Source organism: Vicugna pacos, chromosome 27 (assembly GCF_048564905.1).
Source record: "Vicugna pacos chromosome 27, VicPac4, whole genome shotgun sequence".
Taxonomy (NCBI): domain Eukaryota; kingdom Metazoa; phylum Chordata; class Mammalia; order Artiodactyla; family Camelidae; genus Vicugna; species Vicugna pacos.
In genome coordinates, this window is record NC_133013.1 from 23,380,857 (window position 1) to 23,407,812 (window position 26,956).

General features: G+C 42.0%; 1 protein-coding gene across 1 annotated transcript; it reads left to right on the forward strand.

Moving 5' to 3' along the window:
• The first annotated feature begins 5,034 nt into the window (after positions 1-5,034).
• On the forward strand, positions 5,035-26,751 carry CHRNA5 (cholinergic receptor nicotinic alpha 5 subunit). The gene is made up of 6 exons (XM_072950927.1): positions 5,035-5,107; positions 15,375-15,526; positions 19,947-19,991; positions 21,571-21,680; positions 23,578-24,409; positions 26,482-26,751. Exons 3-6 carry the CDS (start codon positions 19,965-19,967, stop codon positions 26,641-26,643), a joined length of 1,131 nt encoding a protein of 376 aa, XP_072807028.1. The 5' UTR covers positions 5,035-5,107; positions 15,375-15,526; positions 19,947-19,964; the 3' UTR covers positions 26,644-26,751.
• Positions 26,752-26,956: the final 205 nt, after the last annotated feature.

Here is a 26,956-nt window from a genome sequence, read left to right on the forward strand (position 1 = left end):
CATTGTGAAATGATCACCACAATCAAGCTAATTACCATATCCAGTACCTCTACATAGTTAACGATTTTGTGTGTGTGTGTGTGTAGAAAAGATTTAATTTACAATCTATCCTTTTACACGTTACAAGTACACAATACACTATTGTTCATATTTGTCTTAAATAAAATTCTTTCATGATATGATTCATCATTTCCAGGTACAAAAGTTTTCAACATTTAGGGGGCATGGGATATTGTAGGGTACTTTCTCGAGGTGGAAAACAGTATCTTCATTTGTAACAAGAGCCAGTATTTGTCCAGGATACATTATAATTTACTCTGTTTTGTCGTGAATTGCCATTTCCTTGTTCTCTTGTATTTTTCTATTGGTAATTGAGTCTTTGACATTGTGGCATATATATATATGTATATATATATACATATATATACATACATATATATACACACACACATATATATATATGCTATTATTAAATTCTGTTGAGACAGCTCAGTTTTATACATGGTTTATACTTTTTGTGATATTTGATTTTATGTGCTACTATTTAGTTGTTACCATCTGGTAAAAATATGGCCAATTTTCTTTTAAAGCTCTCTGCATTGAAATACGTCTGCACTTTTACATTTTGATTACAGCCATTGAAATAGCCCCTGAAAGGGACCTTTTATTTTCGTATCATTTCTTTTGAAGGATTGGATTTTAATATCCTATCAATACTTGCTTTTTTCCTTTAATCTGTGAAAATGCATTTAATTTCAGCAGTAAAATTGACAGCACCCATTTTTATCTTTAATTAACTTTTTGGTTTGGCTCTCATCTTAAAGGCTCACAGCAGAATTTATCACCCAGCCATAATGGAAATGCTGAATGGAAGATTCGGAGAATCTGCCCAGCTCTGAATTTAGCTCAGTTGACCCCGTTATAAAAAAGAAAATCCAACAACATTGGTATGAAAGACAGCTCGTTAGGTCGTAGCACTTGCAGATGACAAAGTTTATTTTTGATTCCTGTTAGTTATTTGGCCTCCTAATTCCCTTCCATGCACGTGCTTTTAACTCCAAAGCACCAGCTGCCCTTTGCTTAAGGGTTTGCTTACGTGGAAAAGCACATCAGAGAATAATTGCCACACGAGTAATACTAGCGGCACCTATTGAACACTTGGGGCCGGCAGCTGAATGCGTTACCAGCTTTACCTTCCACAAGGCAAGTTTTAAGGGGTCTTTTTTAAAGCTAAGGGGTGGGGCCACAGAGAGGAGAAGTTTAGTTTGAAGTCAGGCCAGCTGGGTTTGAGCCCCTGCTCACCATTTTCTACCTCGCTCCTGGGAGATCTGCGACAAACGACTTAACATTCATTTCTTCACCCGACGGACGTGTGGAGCATCTGCTGCACGCTCAGTATACTGGGCACATCCCGGTGGATGACAGACACAGCTGCGGCCCGTCTGCGGGTAATGTTCTATCGGGGGAATCAGGCACACTAGAATTATGTAATGACAAATTGTGACTAATGTGGTGAGGGGAGGGGACGGGGACAGTGATGGAGAATAACGGGTGGAGGAGTGGGAGACCCAACTTAGCTCGATGTGTCACTCAAGAGGTGACAAATACGCTCAGTCTGGAAGGACTTAGGCAAAACAAGGAGGGGAGGGTGGGGATAGAATAGGGCAGGCAGAGGGAGCCGATTAAGTCAAGGCAGGACCCTGCTGGCTGGTTCCAGAGACTGAAGGGGGCCAAAGAAGCAGGAACACAGTGTGCACATGTGTGCGTGCATGTATGTGTGTGTAGGGGGCCGTGTTAGTGCAGGCAGCAGCAGGGTCACTAACAATCCTGGCAAGGGCTTGGGATTTGGTTTCTGTTTCAGATGGTCACTCAGGTGCCTTTGCAGAAGGTGCTGGGCATGCAGGGCAGGAGTCTCAGCTACAGATAAGCATGGACCTGACTGTAGTAGCAGGAGAGGAGAGGAGTGGGCTATGGATTCCAGGTAAATTCCAGGTAAACAGCACTTAGAGTTGAGTTAGCCTTGGTGGGTGACACAGAGGGAGGAACCAAGAATGACCTCCGTGTTGTTAGCCTGAGTAATAAGCTGGATGGCGGTGCCATGGATGGAGATGGGGAGACTTGAGAGGACAAAATGGGTTGAAACATAATAAGTCACATGCCCAAGTGAAGATGGTGTCACATACACAGAGGTGAGATTGGCACCTGAGTGTGAATCTGGTTCTTGTCAGTTTGTGGAAGATTTTTAAAGCCAAGGAAACGGATGAGATCACAGAAGGAGGGTGCGGAGGCAGGTGCGGAGTGTACAGAGATGAGAGACTAGGTCCAGGTTTGAGCCTGTGGAATTCTCAACATGCAGAGTCTGGAGGGAAGAAGAGAAACCTGCCAAGAGAAGCAAGAAGGAGAGATCAAAACAAAACAAGGGTAATAAAAGTACTGCCCTTATAATACTGCTGGAGACTGAATGTGCTAGTATATTAGAAAGTGCTCCATTATTACATTCCCCCACTACCTGGCAAGGTTACTATGATACTTACTCTACTTTCTGTGGCCAGGCACTGACTGGCTGGCAGATATTCTAAAGATGAATAAGACCTAGACTCCAGGCCTAGGAGCTCATTATCTAGTAGAGGATGTAAGATTTATAGAGAAATGGACAAGAAGATGGAACGTGATAAGTGCTGTGAGAGAAATCAGAGTGAACTGTTCTGGAAGTTTGGAGACGCAAGATAGCTGTGGTTGGTGGGGGGAAGTAGGTGAGACGCCCTGGGACAAGTGGCGTTTGAAATGGATCTTGAAGAAAGGATGGGTTTGGATATTCAGGGAAAGGGAGAGAGTAGGATGGGTGAAGACTGGAAAGTGTAATAACAAATCCTGCTGCTCCAGAGGAAATGTGGTGTCTGGGACGCGGGTGCACTGTAGATTGCCTGACTGTCTTTTCGATCAAATCTCAGAAAGTTGGTGGACAGCTGCTACTCCGGGGGACCTTTGTAGGCGGTGGCCACAGCAACAGCTGCAGTTGTCACTGCTGTGTGGTCAGCCAGCGTCTCCTAGCAGCGTGAAAATGCTGTTATCAGAGCCAGGTGCTGCTTCCACTGAGAGTTAATCAGTGTATCCTTCCAGAAAAAACCATCCAAGACACATACATTATATGCTATAATTATTTGCTTGAGTTTTCAAGTGCCCAACACATTACACACTTTGCCTCTCACTTAAAACTAGTAACAACAGCCAGTGGAGTTTTTCACAGATTATATAAATAACCGTTGTTCTCATGATTATTGATATGACACTCTGGGGAGGCCTAGGAGTTCCAATTATGCTCGCCGTGGCTGAGCCAACAACCACTGAATTCTAGTTTTTCCACTGACAGGTATTGTGACCTTCAATGGTTATTCAGCCACTCAGTTTCAAATCCCCCAGCTTTGAAAGTGAAATAACACTTTACTTCCTCCAAACACGGTTAGGATGAATCGCCTAAGTGTCTCCCTGCCCCATAAATTCATCAGAGCAAAACAGAAATTTGCAATGTAGGGACAATAGGTACTGCCTTCACTTCCTGTGTAGAAGTGTAATTAGTGACTAACCTGGTTGTCATTTTCCATGGCCCCTTTTCTTGCTTTAAGTCCAGCCGAAGGAGACTAACTTCAGTGGCTCTGCTTTCCATTTTCCTGGTTGTACTTAGACTGAGGGAAAAAAGTCTTCACTAAATTTCACCATTTGGATTCTTTGCAACCAGGTTTAGTTTTTAAACATTCACAGAGTCTGGAGCCTGGAGTGCTATTTCTGCTCACGAGGAGTCTTAGCGGTGTCAACTCTATAAAGTTTTCTGTGAAGAATCAGTGAGACTCACTGCCGCTGAAGTTTAGAAATGATTTGCCTGAATCTCTTCAGCCAAATGAAACTTTCTAATCAATTATGAAAAGGAAGGATGAAATAAATACAGGGTCTCACGGAATTTGTGATGGGCTTCCAGCAGTCATCATCGGTCACCACAGGAGTTGCTAAGTGTCCGTAGCAGATGGAATCGCTAACGTTTACTAAGGTTAACTGATGATGACACGGAGGGCATTGTCCCCATTTAGGCCACCTACATTATTTCTGTGGATGGCTTCAATGAGTGTCAGAGCTGGACCTTCTGAGTCCTCTAGTTTATCCACCTCGTTTTAAGGATGAAGAAACAGGTCCAAGGAGGGAGGGTGACTTGCCCAGGGTCACCTCGCTGGTCTGCTGTTGGGGGTCACTTGGCCCCCATGACAGCCACATGAGGCAGGCAGGCTGCGACTGGTATTTAACCCGCAAGGACGAATTGAGTGGGCGGTGCGGCTGACTGGAGAGAGCCTCAGCCCGGAATTTAGGGGCAAGTCCCATTCCACTAGGTTTCAGCCTCCCACTTGTTTCCTTTGCATCCCTCATCGCAACTCAATAACTATTTATGTTTACTGGTTTTCTGTCAGCTGAGAGCCGTCTGTCCGTCTGGTTCCCCTCTTGGTGCTGGGTACAGAGCAGACATGAATTACAGGTAGTTATCACAGGTGGCTTGCCCAAGGTCATCCTGTAGTTGGACTAAGGACCTGCCAGTGATGCCATTCTCTGGCCTTCCCCTTCCCGGGACTCTGAGCTCCAAGGTCGCGCCCGGCAAAAGTCGGGCCTGGAGGCGGGGCCAGGGTGGTGAGGCAGGGCCAGGTGTGAAAAAGGCGGAGCTAGAATAGAGAGGGTGGGGCCAAACGCGAGGCTGGAGAAGCGACTGGGCGGAGCTGAGGCGGGGCTATGCGCGGACGGGGCGGGGCCAGAAGGGACGGGGCGGGGCGAGGTCTGGGTAAGAGGCAGCTGGAGGCGGGGGTTGGGGCGGGGCCACGCGCGCGGACCCTCCTCCCGCGCCCGAGCCCGCCCAAAGGCGCGAGGCCGATCACCGTGCGCTCCAGCACACGCTCCCGGCTTCGTCCGCGGAGTCCGCTTCTCCGCGGGAGCACAGGCAGCCGGGCGATGGCAGCGCGGAGGTTGGGGCGCGCGGTCCTCAGCCTCGGGCTTCGCCCGCTCCACTTCCTCCTCTTTCAGCTGGTCGCGGGGCACTGGGGTCCGGCGGGCGCGGGGGGCGGTGCGCCGCTAGGTGAGCCTGGGCGGCCGGGGGGCGCGGGGTGGCCGGGTCCCCGAGAGCCGCGAGGCTGCGGCCCGCACTGAAAACCTTATTACGGAGGGCGGTTTTATTTTTCTCCTGGGGGCTTGGAGTGGGGGGGGGGTCCGTTTAAATGCTCAGGTGTATTCATTTAAATGCTGAGAATAGGCCGCTTTGGCTTTTGTTCCATGACCTGAATCGCTGGAGATTGCTGGATGACTTAGTAAATACTTAGGTAAAAACTTTCTCAGTAAAAGATGCGGTTGTTATCCGGCAGGGCTTTCCTTTCTTGGTTTCAGCTGGGCTTCTCACGTTGTTACTTATTCACAGGCAAGTATGGAGGCTGCTTGGGTTTAATACCAGGGGTTAGGACTTGATCTTTTACCCCTTGGTCCTCGCCCTCCTTCCCAACTCACCCCTTAGCATTTGAAATCTTTCCTTTTGCTGGAAGATGAAATGTGTTAGCTGTAGAATTCTGGGCAGCGGATTTCCCTGGCTGCTGGCTGTTTGCATCCTGAATTCCTCTTTAGCGTCTTGGAATAGAGCTTTTTTAAAGCCTTCTCTATGTCAAAATGTTCTGGACTGGCTCACAGATATAGTAAACAAACGGTTACCAGGGAGAAAGCGGGTAGGAAGGGATAAATTGGGAGTTGGAGATTTGCAAATATTAACTACTATATATAAAATAGATAAAAACGAATTTCTTCTGTATAGCACAGGGAACTATATTCAATATCTTGTAACCTATAATGAAAAAGAATGGGAATGAATATATGTATGTATATGTATGATGGAACATGATGTTGTACACCAGAAGTTGACACATTAACTGTACTTCAATTTAAAAAAATATTTTGGATTGGAATAGAAACAACAAAAGAAAACACACAGTACTTTTTCAAATGGAAAGCTTTAGAAAGTTTGAGTCAGCCCTCTTAATACCTTGAAGAAAAATACTACCAATTATGGAGTCCTGTAGTGTGATCAAATTGGAGAAAAGGTAAGAATTCTTCAAGCAAGAAATAAAAGCTGAAGTTCATGTCAGTATTTCAGTTTTTCTGAGTGAGTTTCTTTAAAAGGGGAAACTTTATTTGGGTCTAAGCAGAACAGTTTCTTGTCTTTTCCTTCCTTCAGGTTTTAAAACTCTGATTCCTGCTTCTAGAAAGTGGTCATCTTGAAGACTAGAATTATTTATTGCAGGATGTATTGCTTAAAATAGACTTAAGAGAAATAATGTGGAGGATGATTAAAACACATAAAGAAAATCCTGTGCAGAGGAAGTCATAATTTAACAGAAAGAAAGGAATGTGATTTTGGAGCCAGACAAACCTGGGTTCAAATTATGACTAGTGTATCCTGACTTGGACAAGCTTTGAAAAATGTGGCTAACATGGCTTACCTCTGAGTCATTTTGAAAAATGGGAAAAATACTGCTTACCTCTGAGTCATCTTCAGGTTTGAATAATGTGTATGAAATGCCAGGTGCTATGCGTGACACTCAGAAAACAGTGGCTCCCTATGCTTTTTGGTGAAGTGGAACTTTTTTCATCTTTTAAAATATAAAATATAGCCAAGATTAAATGATGTGAATAGCTGTCTGTGCATGCTTGGTGTTCAGTGTTCTATCCAAACAATCAGAGCTGATTAATTCTTTTCTGTCCCCACTCCACTTAGTGAATACCTCTCTTATAATAACCACCATGTTGTATTACATTTGTATTTTCTTTCCCTTTGTCCCACATGAGCTCCTTAAGAACTGTGATCTTATCCTGTGTATCTTTGTATTGCAGAGACCTAGCTTATTGTAGGAGCCCAGTAAATGTTTGTTGATGAACGAATGGAATAGTAAGATCTCTCTGGATATTAGTTTCCTCATCTGTAAGATGAGGGATCATTAAAGGCTTCTCTCTCTCCAGCTCTATAATTCCAAGATTCCATGTGCTCCTAGTAAGTGATCGTTTAAAGAACAAATGTTGAACAGATAATGGAATTGCACACTTGCTCCTAAATGTTAGTACGCTTTTGTGTAAAACTGCCTTTGATTGTAGGGTGGCTGAAGTACTATCTGGAATCAGGACACCTGCCATTAATTTGCTGTGTTTCTTTGAGCATATTGCTTGACCTTGCTGATCCTTTATTTGTCCATCTTTGAAATTAGAGGGTGGTTATAGATGGATTTTAGGTCCTTTGAACCATAGTTAATTTTACATTTACATTTTTATTGTTTTCATATTCATCTTAGGGTCTTAATAACTCTTCTTTATGGTTTTCTGGGAGCCAGTCTCTAGGAATAGAAAATGTCTGGTCTGCCAGCAGCCTTACTTAGCTGTGAAAGGTGGCTCAAGAGGCAATTTTGTCTGTATTAAAGTGTGGATAATTAACCTAGTACATTAAGATAATACAAGCCTTTTAAACTGACCTGAGTATGATTGAGAGTGATTTATGTAAATTAGTCATTAGTCAGTTACATTCCTTCGCTGTGTAGTTGTGTGACGTTTTCAATGGTTGAAACTTGAATTTTGGTGAAAGCTAAGAAAGATATTTTTCTTCTCCCCTTTAGTCATTTTCATTAATACTTTTAAGAAGATAATAGAAATACACATATAGTGACTGTCCTCTCTACTTCTGTTATGATTACATCCAAAAGAGTATCTAGGTGCCTTAAGTAAGGACATAAACTTTTCACACAGTTTAATTTGAAATTAAAAATTATTTTTTTCCTTGCAAACACTAAATATGCTCTGTAAGCTCAGCTGTGGGCACCTGGAAGGTAGGGTTTTATTTGTGTAGCTCCTGATACATTTCAGATGCACCTGATTTTGTAAATGTAGCTTATCGACAGAACTTCGAAGAGGTTTTCATTTGTCAGAATAGGGTTTTTTCCCAGCCTGTAATCGAAAAATTAGATCCAGCAAGTAACTTTTTATAATTAGGATGTGAGTTTTCAGTACAGAAAATTTTTCTTCTTATAGCATTATTTTTCTCCCCTAAGAATTGGAATTAAATTTTTTCAGATATAATTTTAAGTTTAATATTAAATAAGCATGTCTTGACAATGAGAGCTGGTAAATTCTGGAATAGTTTCCAATTTGTTTCTTTGGAAATCTGCTCTCCAGAGCAGCATAGGTGTAGTTTTATAATGACAATAGGATGGGGAGATTATTTTTAATGATCCTTTTCTGCTCTGCGAGTAAAATTTTACGTGTTGTTTCCAAATTGAGGAAGCATGATACTGTTTCTCCTAACCGTGTTTTGTTCAGTGACCTCAGGCTCTTTCCTTCTAACGTAGAATTATCACATATAGCCTTTTGCCAGTAAAAATCGGAATTAAATGTGAATATTTGAATTTTGACAAAAAAGGACAATATGAACTTTTGATATTCTTTCTTTCTTTTTATTTTATGATCAATGGTGTATATATGGAGTTGGGCAAAACCATTTTCCTCTCGCTCAGGATTTCCCAACCTCTGACATTTGGGGCCGGGGAATGCTTTGTTATGGGAGATTGTCCTGCCTTGTAGGCTGTTTGGCAGCAGCCCTGACCTCTGTCCATGAGATGCCAGCAGCATCGACCAAAAAATATCACAGGAATCCCTGGGGATGTTGTTAGCATGTAGCCACTGATTCAGTAGATTGGAGGCGGGGCCTGAGATTCTGCATTTCTAGCAAGCACCCAGGTGATACAGATGTTGCTGATCAGAGAACCACACTTTGAGTAGCAAGATTGTAGACAGTTTCCTATTCATATCAAGTGGATGGATTATCAGGAGGATCCAATGGCAGCAGCTATGGAGATAGAGAAGTTACAATGAACTATCCACATAAGACCAGTAGAAACTAAGCACTGTCCCATCATCTTAACAAACAGCCTGTCTTCATGTTTCCTTCCAGTCCCCACTACTCACTCATAACTAGATGACCCTAAGGAGGAAATCTGCAAGAGCCTTATCAAAGTCGCGCAGGCTGTAGTGGACCGAGGCATCTTCATGTACCATTGGGTATTTCAGTTCATAACACTGTAAATCTCCTAGCCCATAATACATATTTATTGCCTGTGGAGAGGTTTATGGTGTCAAATTACAATAGTGAACTCTGCATTTAGTTAATCTGATGATGCTCAGACTTTCAAAGGATGAAAGTTGTCTCTTCTTGAAAAATTATTGACTGGATCTAAATTTAACTGCCTCAGGTCATTTTCTTACTGCAGGTGTTCTGAGAGTCAGGGCAGGATGTTAAATTAGGTTTACTAATGCATATCAGTTACAGAGAAACTTTATCCTGTAATTCTGTGATAAAAATCAATAGAAGATATAATGAAAACCCTGGAGTGGGGGGAAAAAACCCCTCTGCCTCTCATCTGCAATACTTAAAAGAATGATGTGGAAGCATACCTATCTGCCACATTGAAGATGTTGGATATAGTACAGATTTCTTCTCATTTACAAAATGGTTGATTAGGTTCACTTCTTTATCTTGCTGTTGCTTAAAATAGCCCTCCTGGCGCTGCTGCAGAGAGGAGCTTTAAAAAAGGAACAGGAGACACTATGTTAACTTAAAAAACATACACAGAGCCCTGTAGGGGAAGATTACTCCAGGACTGGCTTAATTATGAATTGGGGACATATAATATATCACTCTTACACACCTTTTTAGATACATTGTTTCATTCTTCAGCAGCCTATAAAGAAGAAAGGAAAGGCTATTGGCAATAACTAGCAAAATTTAAAACGTATATACCCTTGACTCAGCAATTCCACCTCGGTGTCATCGAAGTCCTTGTAAAAGTGTGGAAAAATAGATGTACAAGGACGTTAACTACAGCATTTGCCCGTTGTAGCATTGGTAGAAGTCACCCCAAACTGAAGACTGTATAAATGCCCACCAGTGGTGAAAGCTTACGTGAATGATGATACACCCGTAGCCCAGACCGGTTTGCAGCTTGTGAAGAAAAGTGTGGAGATGCGTGGATATACTTTGACATATAGAATTGGTTGAAAAAGCAAGCTGCAGAAGTTAAAAAGTAAACACTTGTTCTTCCTCTGTGTGTGTGTGTGTATTTTAAAATGTCTACACAATAAACTTAACAGTGGTTGACCTTGGAGGAAGGGAGATGAGGAGAGAGAGAATTCCTACTCCTTGTGTACTTTTGGCTGGAGTCCTGACAGTGATCATACATTACTGTTGTAATTAAAGTATTTTGAGAAAAACAAATCTGGGTCCTATTTCTCCCTCTGCCACTTACTGGCTACTAGTAGACCAGTGATTCTCAACCAGGGGCAGGTTTGTGCATTACCCCCAACCCCCCATCCTACCCTACCCTCTGCCGCACCGAGGATATTTGGCAATGTCTGGAGATGGTTTTGGTTGTCACATGAAGGGCGATATATGTAGCGGATGGAAGCCTGGGATGCTGCCAAATATCCTATAGTGCAGGAGACAGACCCTCCCCCCCCCCAACAAAGAATTATCCAGCCTGAAATGTCAATAGTGTTGAGAAATTCTATGTCAGATTTCAGACTGCAGCCATGTTCAGATACACAAGGGGGTGTTCTCTGCACAGCCATCCAGTTTATAATTATGATATAATGAAAGTAAACAAATGCAAATTTGTCTCCCAGGAAGGTAGGTACCAGAGTCTTCTGCTTTGCCCCAGCACAGAGGCAGCCACTCAATGTTTGTTGAATGAATGACTGAGGTGAACGAGTTACCACACATTAGGGTCTAATACACCCAGGCTATAGCAGATGCTAAAGATTTAGGAAGAATTTATGGAAGAAACTTATAGCAGATGTTATCTGTTAATTCTTTATCTGAAGATTGTCAAGACTGTGAATATTCATATTTAGCTGCAGAGCACCTTGGTTGACTTTTTTCCCAATACTTTTTGATAAGAAAATCATAGTTCTTCCCAGAAGAATGCCAGTAGAGGACACTATCCTCTCTTATCTTCCTGGAATTGGTTTTTTTTTTAAATCTTTAGCTATCTATTGATTTAGCTGCCTATGAATTTAGTGGAGAAAACTAAAAAAAAATTCAACTGCCTTAGACACTATCCGAGATACAAGGTAATGTGCTCTTTCATTTTATCTGCATAACAGGCAGCAAAGCAGAAGTTACCCTTTTTATTCATGTTTTATGATGGAAAAATTTAAAATACAACAGATCGAAGAGTTCTTGCCACACACATTGAACAGCTGTTGACATTTTGCAGCATATCCTTATTTATGCAGATTAGAAAATGGTGGCATGTGAAAGTTAACAGCTCATTAGTGGCGCCAACTATTCAAATTACGATTTTCAGCTTTGCAGTTTTGCATCCTTTCTTAATCAGGCTACTGAAGTTAAAGATCAAGGTTACATTTCTTTGAAAATATGTGTGGCTTCACTAAATAGCTTGAAAGGGACACGTGTTTGATCAGTCATTCTCAGTCCTCGAGCAGAGACAGCCCTCGTCACGATACTCGGTGTTACAAATGGATTTGTAAAGCCCAAGTTCAAATCTCAGAGAGTCAATGACATGATAACATATTTCTATCTTTTACTTATTCAATTTAGTTTTCCTCTTGTTGCATTTTTAACTGCTTCAAGAGAATTGCCCATTAATTTTTTTTGGTTCTCGTCCTGCTTTTAGTGTGCATCACTGCTTGGGTCTCTGTTTTTCTGAGATTTGTGATTTACGTGCTGTTAGTAGGCTGGTATTCTGATTAGCATTATTAGCTGTGAAGGTTATAGGCTGGAGGAAAGCTTTTTGTTGAGTTGTCATTGCGCTGTGTTGAGTGTCCAGTGCCACAGACACGTTCTTCCTTCGTGTTTTTGCAAGGGTTGCTTGCCTGGGGTAATCCATAGGGAGATGATCTTTTTGTTTTTTAATTATTCTTATAATTTTTTTCTTTTTGGGGGGAGGGTATGGTAATTAGTTTTATTTACTTGTTTTTGTTTTTAATGGAGGTGCTGGGGATTGAACCCTGGACCTCATGCGTGCTAGGAATGCACTTTACCACTGAGCTATATACTCACTAGCCCAGGAGATGATCTTCGTTGGGCTATTTGGGAAGTTCTAGGTGGAGGTCAGTAGCTCTGCAGGCAGTGATTGCTTTTGCTGCAGTATTTTTGTGTGTTTGCCTTTTGAGGTCTGTCAGTTATCATTACTTTAGCAATCATTTATGGACTAATAAGCACGACCCTGTGCTGGCACTTCTGTGCACAGTTTTATTTAATCCTCTCAGTAACCTTTTTAGGTATTGTTTTAGACCAGTTTCACAGATGTAAAAACTAATACACAAAGAAGTTGAGTAACTTGCCCTCAGGTCAGACAGTAAGTATTAGAGACTAGATGGACCCCAGCCTGTTGACGTAGAATCCTGAGTTCTTAGCGTGTTGTGTTGCCTCTCTGCACATTCAGATCTGAGTCAGACAAGGTCTCTCTACTGTTAAGAAGCTGTCTAGTGACTCGTCATCCTTAATTAGCAAAATAGCAAAATTGTGGCAGTTGTTTCACAACCAGTGATGAAATTCTGAATTATTAGAGATAAATGGGAATTGTCAGATGGTACCAGCTCCTTATTCATCCATGTATTCATTCAACAAATGGAGTGCCTACTCTATGCCAGTATGTTGTTAGGCGCTGGGGTTATAATGGTGAATAAAACACAGGACCTGTTGCCATGAGTTTGCACCACAGCTGGGAAGACAGACTTTAAGCAAATTCATCAGAGACTGTAGAAGGACACCTCAGATAAGGAACGTGTTTTTATGCGGAGAACCCAGTGTAGACTTTGGGGGCAGGACAGAGCCCTGAAGAAGTGCGATCTGAAGGATGGGTGGGAGTCGACTGGGTGAAGGGGAGGGAGAGCATGTCAGACAGGGAGGACAAGCACTCCTCACAGGGGGGAACAGTGTGGAGTGTTTGAGAGGCTGAACTGTCAGTGTAGCTGGAAAGAGCAAAGGGGAGAGACAGCCTGGAGGGGACAGATCCAGCACATTTGGCCCCGAGGATTTCAGTCTATCTTGAATTAGTGGAAGGCTACAGGCTACAGAAGGGTTTTAAGCAAGGGGGTAACATCAGATTTGTGTTTTGAAACGACTGCTTGTGTATCTGTGCAGAGAACCACTAGGGGCGCTGAGAAACCGCCTGGCACCCGCTGAGGATGGCAGGCTTGCCTAGTCCTGACGACAGATGCAGGTAGCTTGTGCTAGGACCGTGGCAGTGGGCTTGCTGGGAAATGGGTGGATTTAAGAAATAGGAGGTGTTCTTAATGTTTACATTTTAAAGAAATGTCTAGGTTGCTTTTCTTAACTAACACATTAACGTTGTGGAGTTTCGCTAAGCTTCAGATAATTAAAGGGTAGTTGTTGACATTAGCTGTTGCATTATATTCCATTTTATAAAAATGGATTAGTGGCTCGAAAATAGTGATAGTAAATAGTAATGTGTGATTCAGAATTTTGCTGTGTGGTGTGCATACAGATTATAGATCTGTGTGTGCTGGGAAAAATGTACCTGCAAATACGGTGATTTCACATATACTCCCTTAAAAAGAAAAGCAAAACAGTGATTATCTGAAAACCAGATTTCACCCTATCAGTAATCCATTCCTACAGTACCCAGGAGTTCTTTTGTTATGAAACTTTGTCAAAAAATGGCAGCCCAAAAAGCATTTGTGACATTTTCAAAGGACAGCGACCTCTCTGGTGAAACAATTATTTTCTTGAATAAATATAAAATAACTTTATGGTGTAAAATTGATGAATTTTGTTGCTGAAGTCAGAGAAGAGACCAGGACCCCCACGATATCATTGAAAGGAGAATGAATTCCATGTGCCAGAGACGGCTTTAAGGCCTGCCGTTGGTACGATGCTTGTAAAGCCAGGCACAAGTTCCTCTGCTTGGCGGGAAAGCAGCACTGATGATTAATACAGTCCCTTTATTAATTAGTATAATTAGTGTTGGCTATCACATGACATTAATAGCCAGCCACGTGGAAGAGCTATTATTATCACATGTGTGTTCCCGGATTTTGCCTTTTGGTTAGAGAGAATCACTAACCGGGGGCACGAATTGCCTTCTGGTTTCTGCATGGTACAGATGAGCAAGATGTGCCTGATGGCATTTTATTCTTAACGCTGAGAACTCAGGTGAGAGAAGAAGGGATTTTAAATTTCGTCAGGATAAGACAATCTCTGATCTAGACGGGAAGAGCGTGCTGAGCTGTCGTGGAGTCAGTGGGCAGCAGGGAAGGGAGTTGCTGCGCATGTATGTGGTGCCGCCCGGGAGGACGGTCCCCGTGCTGGCATTCACGGAGGGCAGCTGGTGGGACCACTGTGCTTCCTGATGTTGACTCAGTGTCGAAGGAGGTAGTAAAAGTGAACAAGAGCACGTCACTGGCACCAGGCGTGAGAGTGCTAACTTTCTGTTAGATCGTTTCTTTTAGTTCAAAGAAAGAGCAGCGATAGCTACTCCAGGTCCTTGTGTGTACACTTTATGGTAAAGAAGCCAGTGACATTTTGTTTTAAATACATACTTTTCCTTTGTAAAATTGTGAGTCTTGAGTAAATGTCATCCTTGAATTTCCCACATTCGACATTTCCTAAACAGAGGCTCCAGCGTCCATACAACACTGAAAGCTTATTTCCAAGAGACATATTTAAGCTCAGTAAAAGTATAAATGTAACTGTGACCCTTAAATCTAACCAGTCTTTGGCTTTGGCATCTGAAACTTTAAAAAAAATTTGTTTTTCTTTTTAAATCTTAGGCCCTAAGGTAATTGTATACAAATGTATGGCAAACAAAGGTATGGAAATCTGAATAATTTATTCAGTATTTATACGTTTGTATATTAAAAGCTTGTAAATTACAGCGTGTTTATTTTATATTTATAGTTGACCAGTGAACTTTAATCTATCTGTTTTCTAGGTTTGGAATTTTATGACGAGCAACCCCCTTAGCTTTGGTAATTTAAATGCTTTCATTACTTAGATTTCAAATTACTCTATGAAGTACTGAGTGCTTCTTACTGAACTCAGTGTATTTCCATGCGAATAACCTGAATTAACTAAGAAGTATATCCAAACCAGAGTGTCCCTTGTTGGTCGCAGACACTTGTATTAATATTTCATTTAAAAATCTCCTTTGATAATAGCTTAAATAATACTTCGGTTTGTTAGTATGTTAGTAACGCCGAACTTTTTTTTTTTTTATTTAAGTAGAGGTATCTGGTGGGAGAGGAGCCAATCCACTAACTTTTAAAAATTTGTTATACAGGATTAGCTGAACCATCCTTTATTGCAAAACATGAAGATAGTCTGTTTAAGGACTTATTTCAAGACTACGAAAGATGGGTTCGTCCTGTGGAACACCTGAATGACAAAATAAAAATCAAGTTTGGCCTTGCAATATCTCAACTAGTGGACGTGGTAGGTATGCGTGTCATTAATATTCCATTTCACTCGGGGGTGGGGAGAGTGTATTGTGTGCCCGGGCACTGCCTCAGGCCACAGAGGTTACAAAAGTGAATGAACACAAGTCTTCTTCCTCAAGCAACTCACCAGGGAAAATGATTACACCAGTCACCTGGGAATGCAGTGTGTTTATATAATCTGGTATCGTTTAGAAAGCATTTTCTCTTATTTGGTAATTAACATAGGTCTATTTTTAAATAAATTTGAAGATATTAAACATTTTCTATGGAAGCTTCTCCTTAAATGTGTTAAAAAATATGATCAAAAAGTCAAAAATTTTAAAAGCAAAAACTCCAAGAGTAGAGTTGTAGACTTTTAGGACCAAAAAGGACCTCAACAGATCACTGCTTCAGCGTCACACTTAAAACATTTCAGAGGTTTTTCCCTGTGACAATCAGCAGGGAGTAAATTCCCTTGATTTAACTTTTTAACTTGTTCTTATGGTTGAGAGATTCTTTCTGTTTTTTTTCTTTTTCTTTTTTTGAGATTCTTTCTGTTTTTAACTAAAAAGTTCATACTGATTTTTAAACTAGTTTCTTCTTGTTCTGATCATGTCAATCAATAATTATTTCCCTGCTGTGCTCCCAGAATAGTCAACAAGTATATATATATGTGTGTGTATGTAAGTAATGTTTGTAAGTGTGCTTTTATTTGCTGGTTAGAGAAGTGATGCGTGATTTTTGGAGAGAATTTAGAAAGTTCAAAAAATACAAATAAAATAAAAATTAATTGTAATCCTACCACCAGAGATGACCATTGGTAACATTTTGTTGTATTTCTTGCCCTTTTTTATATGTTACAAAATTAGAATATTATTTAGATATAATTTTGACTCCTGCTTTCCCCCTGTTGTTACATGATGAACCTTTTCTTTTGTTATTACATAATCTTTAAATGTAATTTTTAATGGCTTTATGGTAATTTATAATTTATTTAAACATTCTCTACTGTTGACAGAAGAGAATGTTGTTCCCAATTGTTCCTGTCATAAATGACAGTGACGAATATTTTGTGCATAAATGTCTGCATTTCTCCTTTCCTCAAGAAAAGTGGCGAATCAAAGGATATACATTTTTCAAGTCTGTTGATTGCTATATGTCACCTAATTGCTTCCAGAAAGTCAGTGAATGTGGACTCTGTGCTTGATCCTTTGCTCGGCAATACAGAGAGATTTTAAAGATAGATAAAAATAGGGATGTAGGAAGGAAGATCAGCAGGGCTGGCTCTCAGCCTTTCTTTCTAGTTGGGACTGTAAGCATGTAAACGGAGTCACTGTGGAACACTACAGGATTAAATCGTGATATCACAGATCTGGGAATTCAGACCTTGAGGACTGAGGTGATCAAAGAAAGCAAGGTAGAAGTGGCCCTTGAGCTGGCTTTGTGCCCAGTGTAGGATCCGTGTGCGGAGAAGAAAGAACTTCAGTTAACAAGGAAGATTATAATCAGAGGTGCCGAACTGATATTAAGCCCTTTTGTTCGGCTGTCTAGATCAAAAGGTTCCTGCTGGGAGCCCCACTGCGCAGAATGGCCTGACAGGATGGTGGAGGAGGTGAGGTCTGCAGGAACTGTGCCTCTGCTCCTGTCATTCCTTCTGTTTGCAGAACTTTCCTTCTCAGCACAAGCCATTTATCCTCCAAGGCCAAATTCATTTGTCAGACTCTGACATCAGACTTACTCAGACAGCCTCTCCTTTGTCCCCACGGCCCTTTGCCCTTTGATATAACGCCCACCACACTGACTGGCACGCATGTCCTGGCATGGTGTCCTCAAAGCAGGGTGAGCTTTATTCCTTGTGTCTGTCCCGGAGCCTCACCTGGCATCTGGCACGTAGTAAACGCTGGATGAATGAAAGATCCGATGGGTCACAGACATGGGAAAAGCAATCCTTTAGCAAGATCAATACTATAATTAAATAGGTGGCTTTGGGGAGTGAAAGACTAGAAGCTTGAGAGGCAAGTTAGGAGATCTCAGATAAGAAGGAATGGGACTTGAGCACTGAATATAGAGGGAGAGGTCTAATTTTGAAGCCTATGTGGTTAGAAGAGTGATCAGTTTGAAAGAGAAAATTGGTTGTCTTGGGACAGGGAAGGTGATGGGTTTGCTTTTGATAGGAAGTCATTGTGGTACATTCAACAGAAAAAGTTCACGAGGCCCTTGGAAAGTCAGGATGGGCTCAGAGGTGAGAGACAAGGCTGAGGATGTCAGGTTGGAATTGCTGGCCTGAGGTGATTATTGAAAACTTTGAATTGATGAGTTCTTAAAGCAGGGAGAGCAGAAGCCACGTTCACAGAACGTGGTAGAAGCAAGGGTTGGCCAAGCAGAGATGTTGGGGAAGCATTGCTTCTTGAGAGAAGAGCCCAGAAGATGTGGGGTCAGTGACCCCAAGAGCAGGAGGGGACTGGAGTCAAGGAAGATGGGGGCCAAGGGCCCCGGACATTGAGACTAGAAGGTTGGCTGACTTGCTTCCCAGGGGTTTTATGTTCATTTTAATTGCTGAGGTCTTTCCCCTTCAACCTCGTGGTCATGTTTAGTGGCTCTTCCTTGACGTTTCCTCAGATTCCTATCTCATTTTCTATGTGTTCTCACTCTTTTTAAAATCTCAGGGCTGGCTTGTTTGTTTTGATTTTTATGGTCAGGTTAAAAAAAAAAAAGCAACCATCACCACTAAAACTTACCCACTGTGCTCAGGCGTAGTTCACATTCATTTCTGGTTTCCTCCCGAGTGTCATCCTGTTTGTCTTTACTCGGTTTTGTTTCTGTTGCGGCCTCCGTTGTGTTGGCCGCATTATAGATGCTCGAGAGGTACTTGAGCCGAAATTAGGCTGCATCCCCTGAGGGAGAGGCTAACCCCACACCTTTGTGAATTTATGGATCGTTGTGTTCTGTTGAACACACTGAGTGTTGACTAGGTCTCAGCCCAGAGAGCAAAATCTACATGTTCACATTTTTCTGGGGAAAAGGTCCATAGTCTCAGAGATGACCTAGTACCGTGCAGCGTCATAGTTAATATGTTTACCAGAACTTTCCTAATTATTAATGTCTCTGTTTAGATCTCTTGCCTGAAAGGCATATTCTAATACGGGGATCAGCGGTTACTCGGAAAGGTGTATGACTGGCGTGGACACTAGAGCTGATGGGATAGGGTTAAAAATTTGGGGTTGTGAGTTCTTAGAATCGGTTCTACCACTACTTGGTGGTGTGATTTTCAGGCAAGTTGCCTCACTGGCCCAGTTTCCGTATTTGCAAAATGGAGAGATTACAGTAGGTAAATTCTCTAGGCCCTTTCCAGCTCTGGTGTTTTGAGGAAGGAAGATTGCTCGTTGGAAAACGCAGCATGAGAGGGCTGGCCACGTGGTGTTTCCTAGGACCAGTTCCTTCCATGTAAGGACCTACCAGCTGCCTTTGTCCCTAGACATGAGCCTCCTTCTGGCCTCCTCCGTTCTCCCGGGTCCTTCACTGTTAATGGGGTGGGGTGGGGAATGGGGACCCTCCAGTCACCTCAGCTGTTTACACCCTGTCCTCTCTCCCCAGTAGGGATTCCCTCATACTGCTGTGGGTCTCTGTGCCCTGAGCATTGTACCCTGCACCAGGCCTGTGTGTGTGGTTGATAATCATAACCATCTTTTACTGGGTCAGCTGGCTCTGTGATATTTCAGTAAAATTTAATGGAAAAGATGCCACTTTAATTAGGCCTTGAAAACTCCGTGAAGGACCGGCATAAGCAAAGATATGACAGCAGGAAAGTGTGAGTGGCACGTACCAAGGGCCCTCCGTTCTCTAGGCAAGTAGTCTGTAGAGGCGTTACGAAGTTGCCATTCAAGGCTCTGACCTCAGTGTTGCTTTGTACACAGCAGCTCCGCAAGAGAGATTCAGATTCGTGCCTTCGCAGAGGCAAGCAGCAAGTCACAGCCCCTCCAGAACACACACAGACACGGGGTCTCGCCGCTTGTAACACGCGCGTCCCCGCCCCACTGCAGTGCTTCTGAAATCCAGACGTGTCTCATGATTAACGACAGCTCACGATCCATTTTCCACCTTCTTCTTCCTTAATGCTAAGTACACAAACTAACGCTGCGCCCCTTAGATTGCGGCTTAGGTTCGAGGAGCTGCAGTAGCTGAGGCTGTTAATGTTAAATCTAAAAAAGCCAGTGGAGTACTTGAGGGCAGCTGCTCTGAAGTACAGGGTATGTTGGAAGGAATAACGTGAAATTAGGCTGGAGAAAAAAGGTGCTGCTTTTCTAGAGAACCAGATTGATGAATCGAGTGTAGGTACTAGAGAGAGGAGAGTGTTTATATAGAAATGAGACAACTCTTAAAGAATTATTGTTCCTCTAATTGATGTAATCAGCCTTATTTAAATTTTTATTTTATAGGATGAGAAAAATCAGTTAATGACGACAAATGTCTGGTTGAAACAGGTATGTATAAAATCTCAAGGGCCGCCCCTCTCTTTGCTGTGCCACTGCTGTCAGCGGGTTTGTGGCACAAAGGGAATAGGAGTGTTTGGTCTTGGGATGGATTGGCAGGATGCAGAAAGATGAGGTAGATGGAGTCGTGTGTTCCTTCAGCTAACATTATTTGAGTGCCGGTGGTGTGCAAGGCACTGCTCTGGGCGCTGGGGAAACAGCAGTGAACAACACAGACAGAAGTCTAGGCCTTCAGGGGACTTCATTCCCGGGGCGGGGGAATAAATAGGAAGTTGGATAGTACCTTTCAAGCGCGTAAGCTTGGAGGAAAATACAGAAGGAAAGTGGAGAAGAGAGGGTTGGGGACTGTAATTCTATAGAACGGGCAGGGAAGTGCCACTGAGGAGGTAATATTGGAGCAAAGACTTGAAGGTGGATGGAGGGAGGGGTAAGCCAGCCACGTGAGTATCTGGGGGAGGAGTGTCCCTGGCTGAGGGACACAGAAGGGCAAATGTCCTGAGGCTGGAGGGGGCCTGGTGTGTTTAAGGAGCAGCCAGGAGGCCAGCTGGCTAGAGGTGAGGGAGCTGTGGGGAGGGGTGTAGGGGATGGGGTCCGGGAAGCTACAGGAGGCGGCGGGTGGTTGCTTCTGGTGTAGGTTATGAGCAGCCACTCCTTGGCCACTCGAGGGTTTTGGCTCTTACTCTGAGTGAGGGGGACAGGCAAGAATGTATTGCTTTATTTTTATGTTCCTAGTCCTTTTCTAGAAAGGACTTTTTTCTGGGCCGCCATACATATGTCCCCAACAACTGTTGAGTGCTTCGCTTTGTTCTTTATTATCCCTGGTTTTTTTTTTCAATTTATTTTTTTAATTTTTAATTTATTTTTTTACATTTTTTTTAATTGAGCTTGTGATTTTATTCCTTTTCATGTACTATTTTGTTACAGGCTATTACAAGATATTGAATATAGTTCCCTGTGCTATACAGTAGGGCATCCCTGATTTTTTAATACCTGCTACCAGTTTCCTAACCCCAAACATATAAACCCCATATATACCCAAAAGGTATATATGCTTTCTTTGGGGTGCAAGTCTTTTTTTTTAACATTTTTTTTGATTTATAATCATTTTACAATGTTTGGGGTGCAAGTCTTAACTTGACATGATTACAGAGTTGTTACTGGGTGGAGGCTGGACAAGGTGTTTCAATATGGGGAATGTGTAATAAATCCAGCTGCTCTGTGCGTGGACCCTTCCAGCCAGGCAGTGACAATGCAGCTAGAAAAGAGAATGTCCCTTGAACCTCGGCCTTAGGTGCCCATGGCTGAGCTCCTGGGCTTGGTCATTTGGTGGGAGAAGAGGTGCTGAGCAGAGCCATGGACGCGCCCAGCCCTGGTGTCTCGTGGGGACCATGGCTGGAGTCACCACACAAGGGGACAGGGCTGTCCTCCAGTGCCCAGAGGAAGGCAGTGGAGGTGAGTTTTCTCTACTGGCAGTAGAGGTGATTTTATGTCTAAAATGTTGAGAGTATAGTTTTCACTGTTTTTGACTATTAATTTTCTTGAAATTGAGTCAGGTTTCTTTCTTTTTAAGGAATGGGTTGATGTAAAATTAAGATGGAATCCTGATGACTATGGTGGAATAAAAGTTATACGTGTCCCTTCAGACTCTCTTTGGACCCCAGACATCGTTTTGTTTGATAAGTAAGTTGTATTCAAGAAGCCATTTTAGGTTTTCAAAAGAAAACAATTGCATTACTATTAGACACTAGTAATTTCTTCTTCTTTTTGAATATTGTTTAGCTATAAAGTCACATGACTGACTTGTGTTCGTTTCATAAACCTGCAGATCGGTTCTGTGCTCCTCTCCCTTTTTCGGTGTATTGTTTTCTGATCATAAAAGTGTTCTTAGATTTCAAAAATCTATACAACATTTGGGAAGTCCAGAAAGGTATGCGCTGGAAGCTGGGGGGCAGGTGCAATCAAACCTGTTATCCTGTCACTTAGAGGCCACTGCCGTCATCAGCTTCCGCGTGCACTGACCTTACTCAGTGCCTGGCAGCGTGCTCAGTGCCTTATGTGCGTTATTCATTCAGTTCCCGTGATAACCACTGTGAACTAGGTATGATTATATCTATCTGACAGATGAGAAAGGGGAGTTATACCTTGTCCAAGATGACACAGCTCACATGTGATGGTGGGTGGTGGGGGTTCACACCGAGGCCGCCTGACATCCCCATTTACCCTCATGTTCTAGCGTACATTTTTGGCAGACTTCCTTCCAGATTTTTTTTTTATATATTTTTGGTATTTGGGGGAGGATAATTAGGTTTATTTATTTATTATTATTATTATTTTTTAATGGAGGTACTGGGGAATGAACCCAGGCCCTATGCATGCTAAACAATGCACTCTATCAGTGAACTATATCCTCTCCACCTGGTATGTTTTTTTTTAAATAGTTAAGGTCATACTTTATGTTCAAATGTGCATCTTTCTAATTTTTCTTAAATACTGTATCACAATTTTCCCACAGTGAGCAACATTGGGTTAATTATTAACTCATGTTCGTAGGTATTCTACCTAAGTGTGTTTTGAGGATGGTTTTTAAAAATTTTTATTCATTTTCTCCCCTTAATGGAGGCATTGGGGATTGAACCCAGGGCCTTGTGCACATCAAGCACGTGCTGTACCACTAAGCTATACCCGCTACCCATTGAGGGTGGTTTTTAACTTAGGGGAGAGGGTACTCCTGGATACCAGTTTCCTTTTTTTCTAAGACCACTCCAGGACAGCTCTGGGAATTTGCTTACCCTAAAGCACTTTGTTTTATTGGCAAGAAGGCGTTTGGCATGAGGACAGAGCAAATGCTAAGCAAACATATCTTTAATCTTTTCAAACCTTTACCTGCACGGTTCTCAACATGGAAGCCGTGAACAAAGCTGTGAGGTAGCATGATGCTGCTTCCTGGAGCATCATTTTACTCTAAGTCACTGGAAAAACATTTTTATATACAACACGGATATATTACAGAGTAGTGTGCAAAAGTCACATGAATTTTAAGATCGAGAGCAATACTTTGAAGATATGTCATGGTGGCGGTGGTGCTTCCTGCTAGGCCTCTCCAGCGAGTGGCAGAGTTGGAGAGGTGCGGCTGCTCCCAGGGCCATGCCCAGCCGGGTGCTAACGTTCTTTCCCCGTCTGCTAGGAAGCATCCGGTATCTGTAACGGAGACGGAAGAACACTGTGGGGCGTCTAAGAGTGTGGCTTCAGGTTCTGGCTCTGTGCACGTCCATTGCTATAAACAGCCTAATTCCATTTTGTGTGCAAAGTGAAACCATTTCAACCACTTAAATCTCAGGATTCTGTCAAATATAGCTCTGTCAGTCCTGCAGTGGATGTGGACGTAGGGGTTCAGTTTCAGTAGCGTTCGATGTCCTAAACTAGAGCCCCCCTGCGTGTAGCAGGCATAGCTCAAGTGTAATAATTTTTTTAAAATATTGCACACTATGGTATAGGCTTTCTTGTTTATTAGGCTTGCAAAACGCATGCGTGGGTTGTTTAATCCCTGCATTGTTACCGTGCAGTGTGTGTATTTCAGTGCAGATGGGCGCTTTGAAGGGGCCAGTACGAAAACCGTGGTCAGGTACGACGGCACTGTCACCTGGACTCCGCCGGCAAACTACAAAAGTTCCTGCACCATCGATGTCACGTTTTTCCCATTCGATCTCCAAAACTGTTCCATGAAATTTGGTTCTTGGACTTACGATGGATCACAGGTTGATATAATTTTGGAGGACCAAGATGTAGACAAGAGAGATTTTTTTGATAACGGAGAATGGGAAATTGTGAGCGCAACGGGAAGCAAGGGAAACAGGACGGACAGCTGTTGCTGGTACCCTTACATCACTTACTCGTTTGTGATCAAGCGCCTGCCCCTCTTTTATACCTTGTTCCTCATCATACCCTGTATCGGGCTCTCCTTCTTAACCGTACTTGTCTTCTATCTGCCTTCAAACGAGGGTGAAAAGATTTGTCTCTGCACTTCAGTGCTTGTCTCTTTGACCGTCTTCCTTCTTGTCATCGAAGAGATCATACCCTCATCTTCAAAAGTAATTCCTCTGATTGGAGAGTACCTGGTGTTTACCATGATTTTTGTGACACTGTCCATTATGGTCACCGTCTTCGCTATCAACATCCATCACCGTTCTTCCTCCACGCATAACGCTATGGCTCCATGGGTCCGCAAGATATTTCTTCACCGGCTTCCGAAACTGCTTTGCATGAGAAGCCATGTGGATAGGTACTTCAGTCAGAAGGAAGAAACTGAGAGCAGCAGGGGACCAAAACCTTCTCGGAACACGCTGGAAGCTGCGCTTGACTCTGTTCGCTACATCACGAGACACGTGATGAGGGAGAATGACGTCCGGGAGGTCTGTGTCCGCTTGTTGTTAGGAACGCAGATCTGTTTTGATTCTGAGTTGGGCAAACAGCATGACCCTTAGGACTAAGCACAGATGAGGGCCAGGAATACTGACACACTGTTTGGTAAAAGATCTCTACTAGAATTGGTTTCAGTTAAAACCTTTGCAGGTGGGGCAGGTGCACAGATCTCATGCCTCCATGTCCCCATCAGCATCTTGGATGACTTTTTAAAAAACACTTTGTGTTAGGCTGACTGCTCTGTTACTCTAAGGCACAGTGATCCTGCCATTTGTTTTTTTGGCTCTGACAGGATGAACCATTTTAATTTTATCTGGAGTAACTTTGTTTCTGAATTGTACAGTAATCGGCAGGCACAACTGCATTATAATTTCTCAAGTGGTTTTATTTTTTAAAGAATGAGCCTAATGTAGGCTTTATAAATATAGCCAAGATGTTTTTCTAGGATAATTTCTTTTTGTTGTTCAGTTACAAGAGAATGTTACTGAATTAAAAGCAGTAAGGTATTCTCAGGATTTATGTATTATACATCAAAGTGTACACAGGAAGCTTAGTGTAGTATTTCATAATACACTTAATTTGCTTAAGAACAAAAATTTGCTCAAAACTTTATTATAGAAAAATAACTCATTGGCTCCTTATCTAAGGTTAATTAATAGTGAAGATGCAAGAATTGAACATGAATACATTTTATTAATGTGATTGTATTGAACTGGAGGTATTTTTCAAAATATGTAAAATTTCAATCTGGTCACTATTCTTTATTGTGTAATATTTTCAGAATTGACTTTGCTTTGAATAGTCCCATTAAAATTATGTGAATTCTCTCACAGATACAGAGAACAAACCTCTGGTTACCAGTGGGGAGAAGAAAGAGGGAGGCCAGATAAGGGTAGGGGATTAAAAGATACAAACTACTATGTATAAAATAAATAAGCTATAGGGAGGGATATATTATACAGAACAAGGAATGTATAGCCAATATTTTATAACTTTAAATGGAGTATAAGCTATAAAAATTTTGAATCGCTGCTATACACCTGAAACTAATACAATATTGTAAATCCAACAAATAACAAAATAGTATCTAGCATAAAAAATTTATACAGATTCTAATATCTAAATCTTTAAAAAAATTTCTAGCAGGTGTGGTAAGCAAATGGAATGACTCTGGGAAAGTAACAGCCCCCCCACCCCCGCAACATTTGACATATGTTTCTAATAAACTTTTAACGCTTGTGGATTATAAAGTTTCTATTTGGCATAACTATAATTAACTTTATAAAATAAAGCTATCAATGGAGTCTTGAAAGATACCAGTAGTAGATAATGATTGAGATTGAGATGGAATTTAATGAATGTCTGCAAAGTGTTCTGTAGAAGGGTCAGGGCTGCTTCCATGATGGCCTGTGGGGTTTATTTTCAGGGGGGAAAAACTCAGGAACAGACAGGTGGTAGGGTGTTAATCATCCTCTAAATTCTACATTATTCTGAGACTTGGGGCACAGTGTCTGTAGAAGACCCCATGCTTCACAGAGAACAGGGGGCTGGGGAAGCCCTTGGTCAAGGTCATGGCCTTGTAGAAGGGGAGCTTCTGGTGCTCAGGGCTTGGTCTCAGCCTGCCCTTTCCCTTGAGGTCACTCACACCTGCTTAGGCTGCAAAAATGGGGAGGAAATGAGCTCCAAGCCAGCAGATCGGAACTCTTGAGCTTAGATTAAAATGGTCCCCAGGAGAAACAAAACTAAATAAAGCAGGTGAGGTGAGGAAGAAGATGAACACGTGTCGAATATTTAGTATTCTGAACTATTCTGTCATGCAATTAACCTCAGGCTGGATTATCTTTAATAATTAAAATAAGTAAACACTACGGGGCCAGAGTAAGTAACAGAAATAACTACATATAATAAGAATAAAAAAGTTTTTTTAATTTACTATAAAATAACCAAGTGCTTTATTAAAAATCTATCAAAATAAGCCACTTATATTATAAGTTGATGTGTAAATTAACAAATTGTGTCATGTCTTTTAACTATTTAATGCGTTTTATTTTTTTTGATGCAGGTTGTTGCAGATTGGAAATTCATAGCCCAGGTTCTTGATCGGATGTTTCTATGGACTTTTCTTCTGGTTTCAATTGTTGGATCTCTTGGGCTTTTTGTTCCTGTTATCTATAAATGGGCAAATATAGTAGTGCCAGTTCATATTGGAAATGCAAAGAAGTGACACTTCCCACAGGGTTGTAGTAGGAATTCACTTAAAAGGCACGTATCTCCCATGGCACCTATAAAATTATGAAAATGTAAATTGTGTTTAACATTTGATGCAGTCTTTAACAGATTAACACTCTAACATCAGTTTTGGTTTTTTTTTTTTTACCTTTTTTTGGTACGTTTTTGTGTGGGGTTTTTTGCGGGGGGCGTAATTAGGTTTATTTATTTTATTTTTTAGAGGAGGTGCTGGGGATTGAACCCAGGACTTCGTGCGTGCTGAGCATGCACTCTACCACTTGAGCTATGCCCTCCCCACTAACATCAAT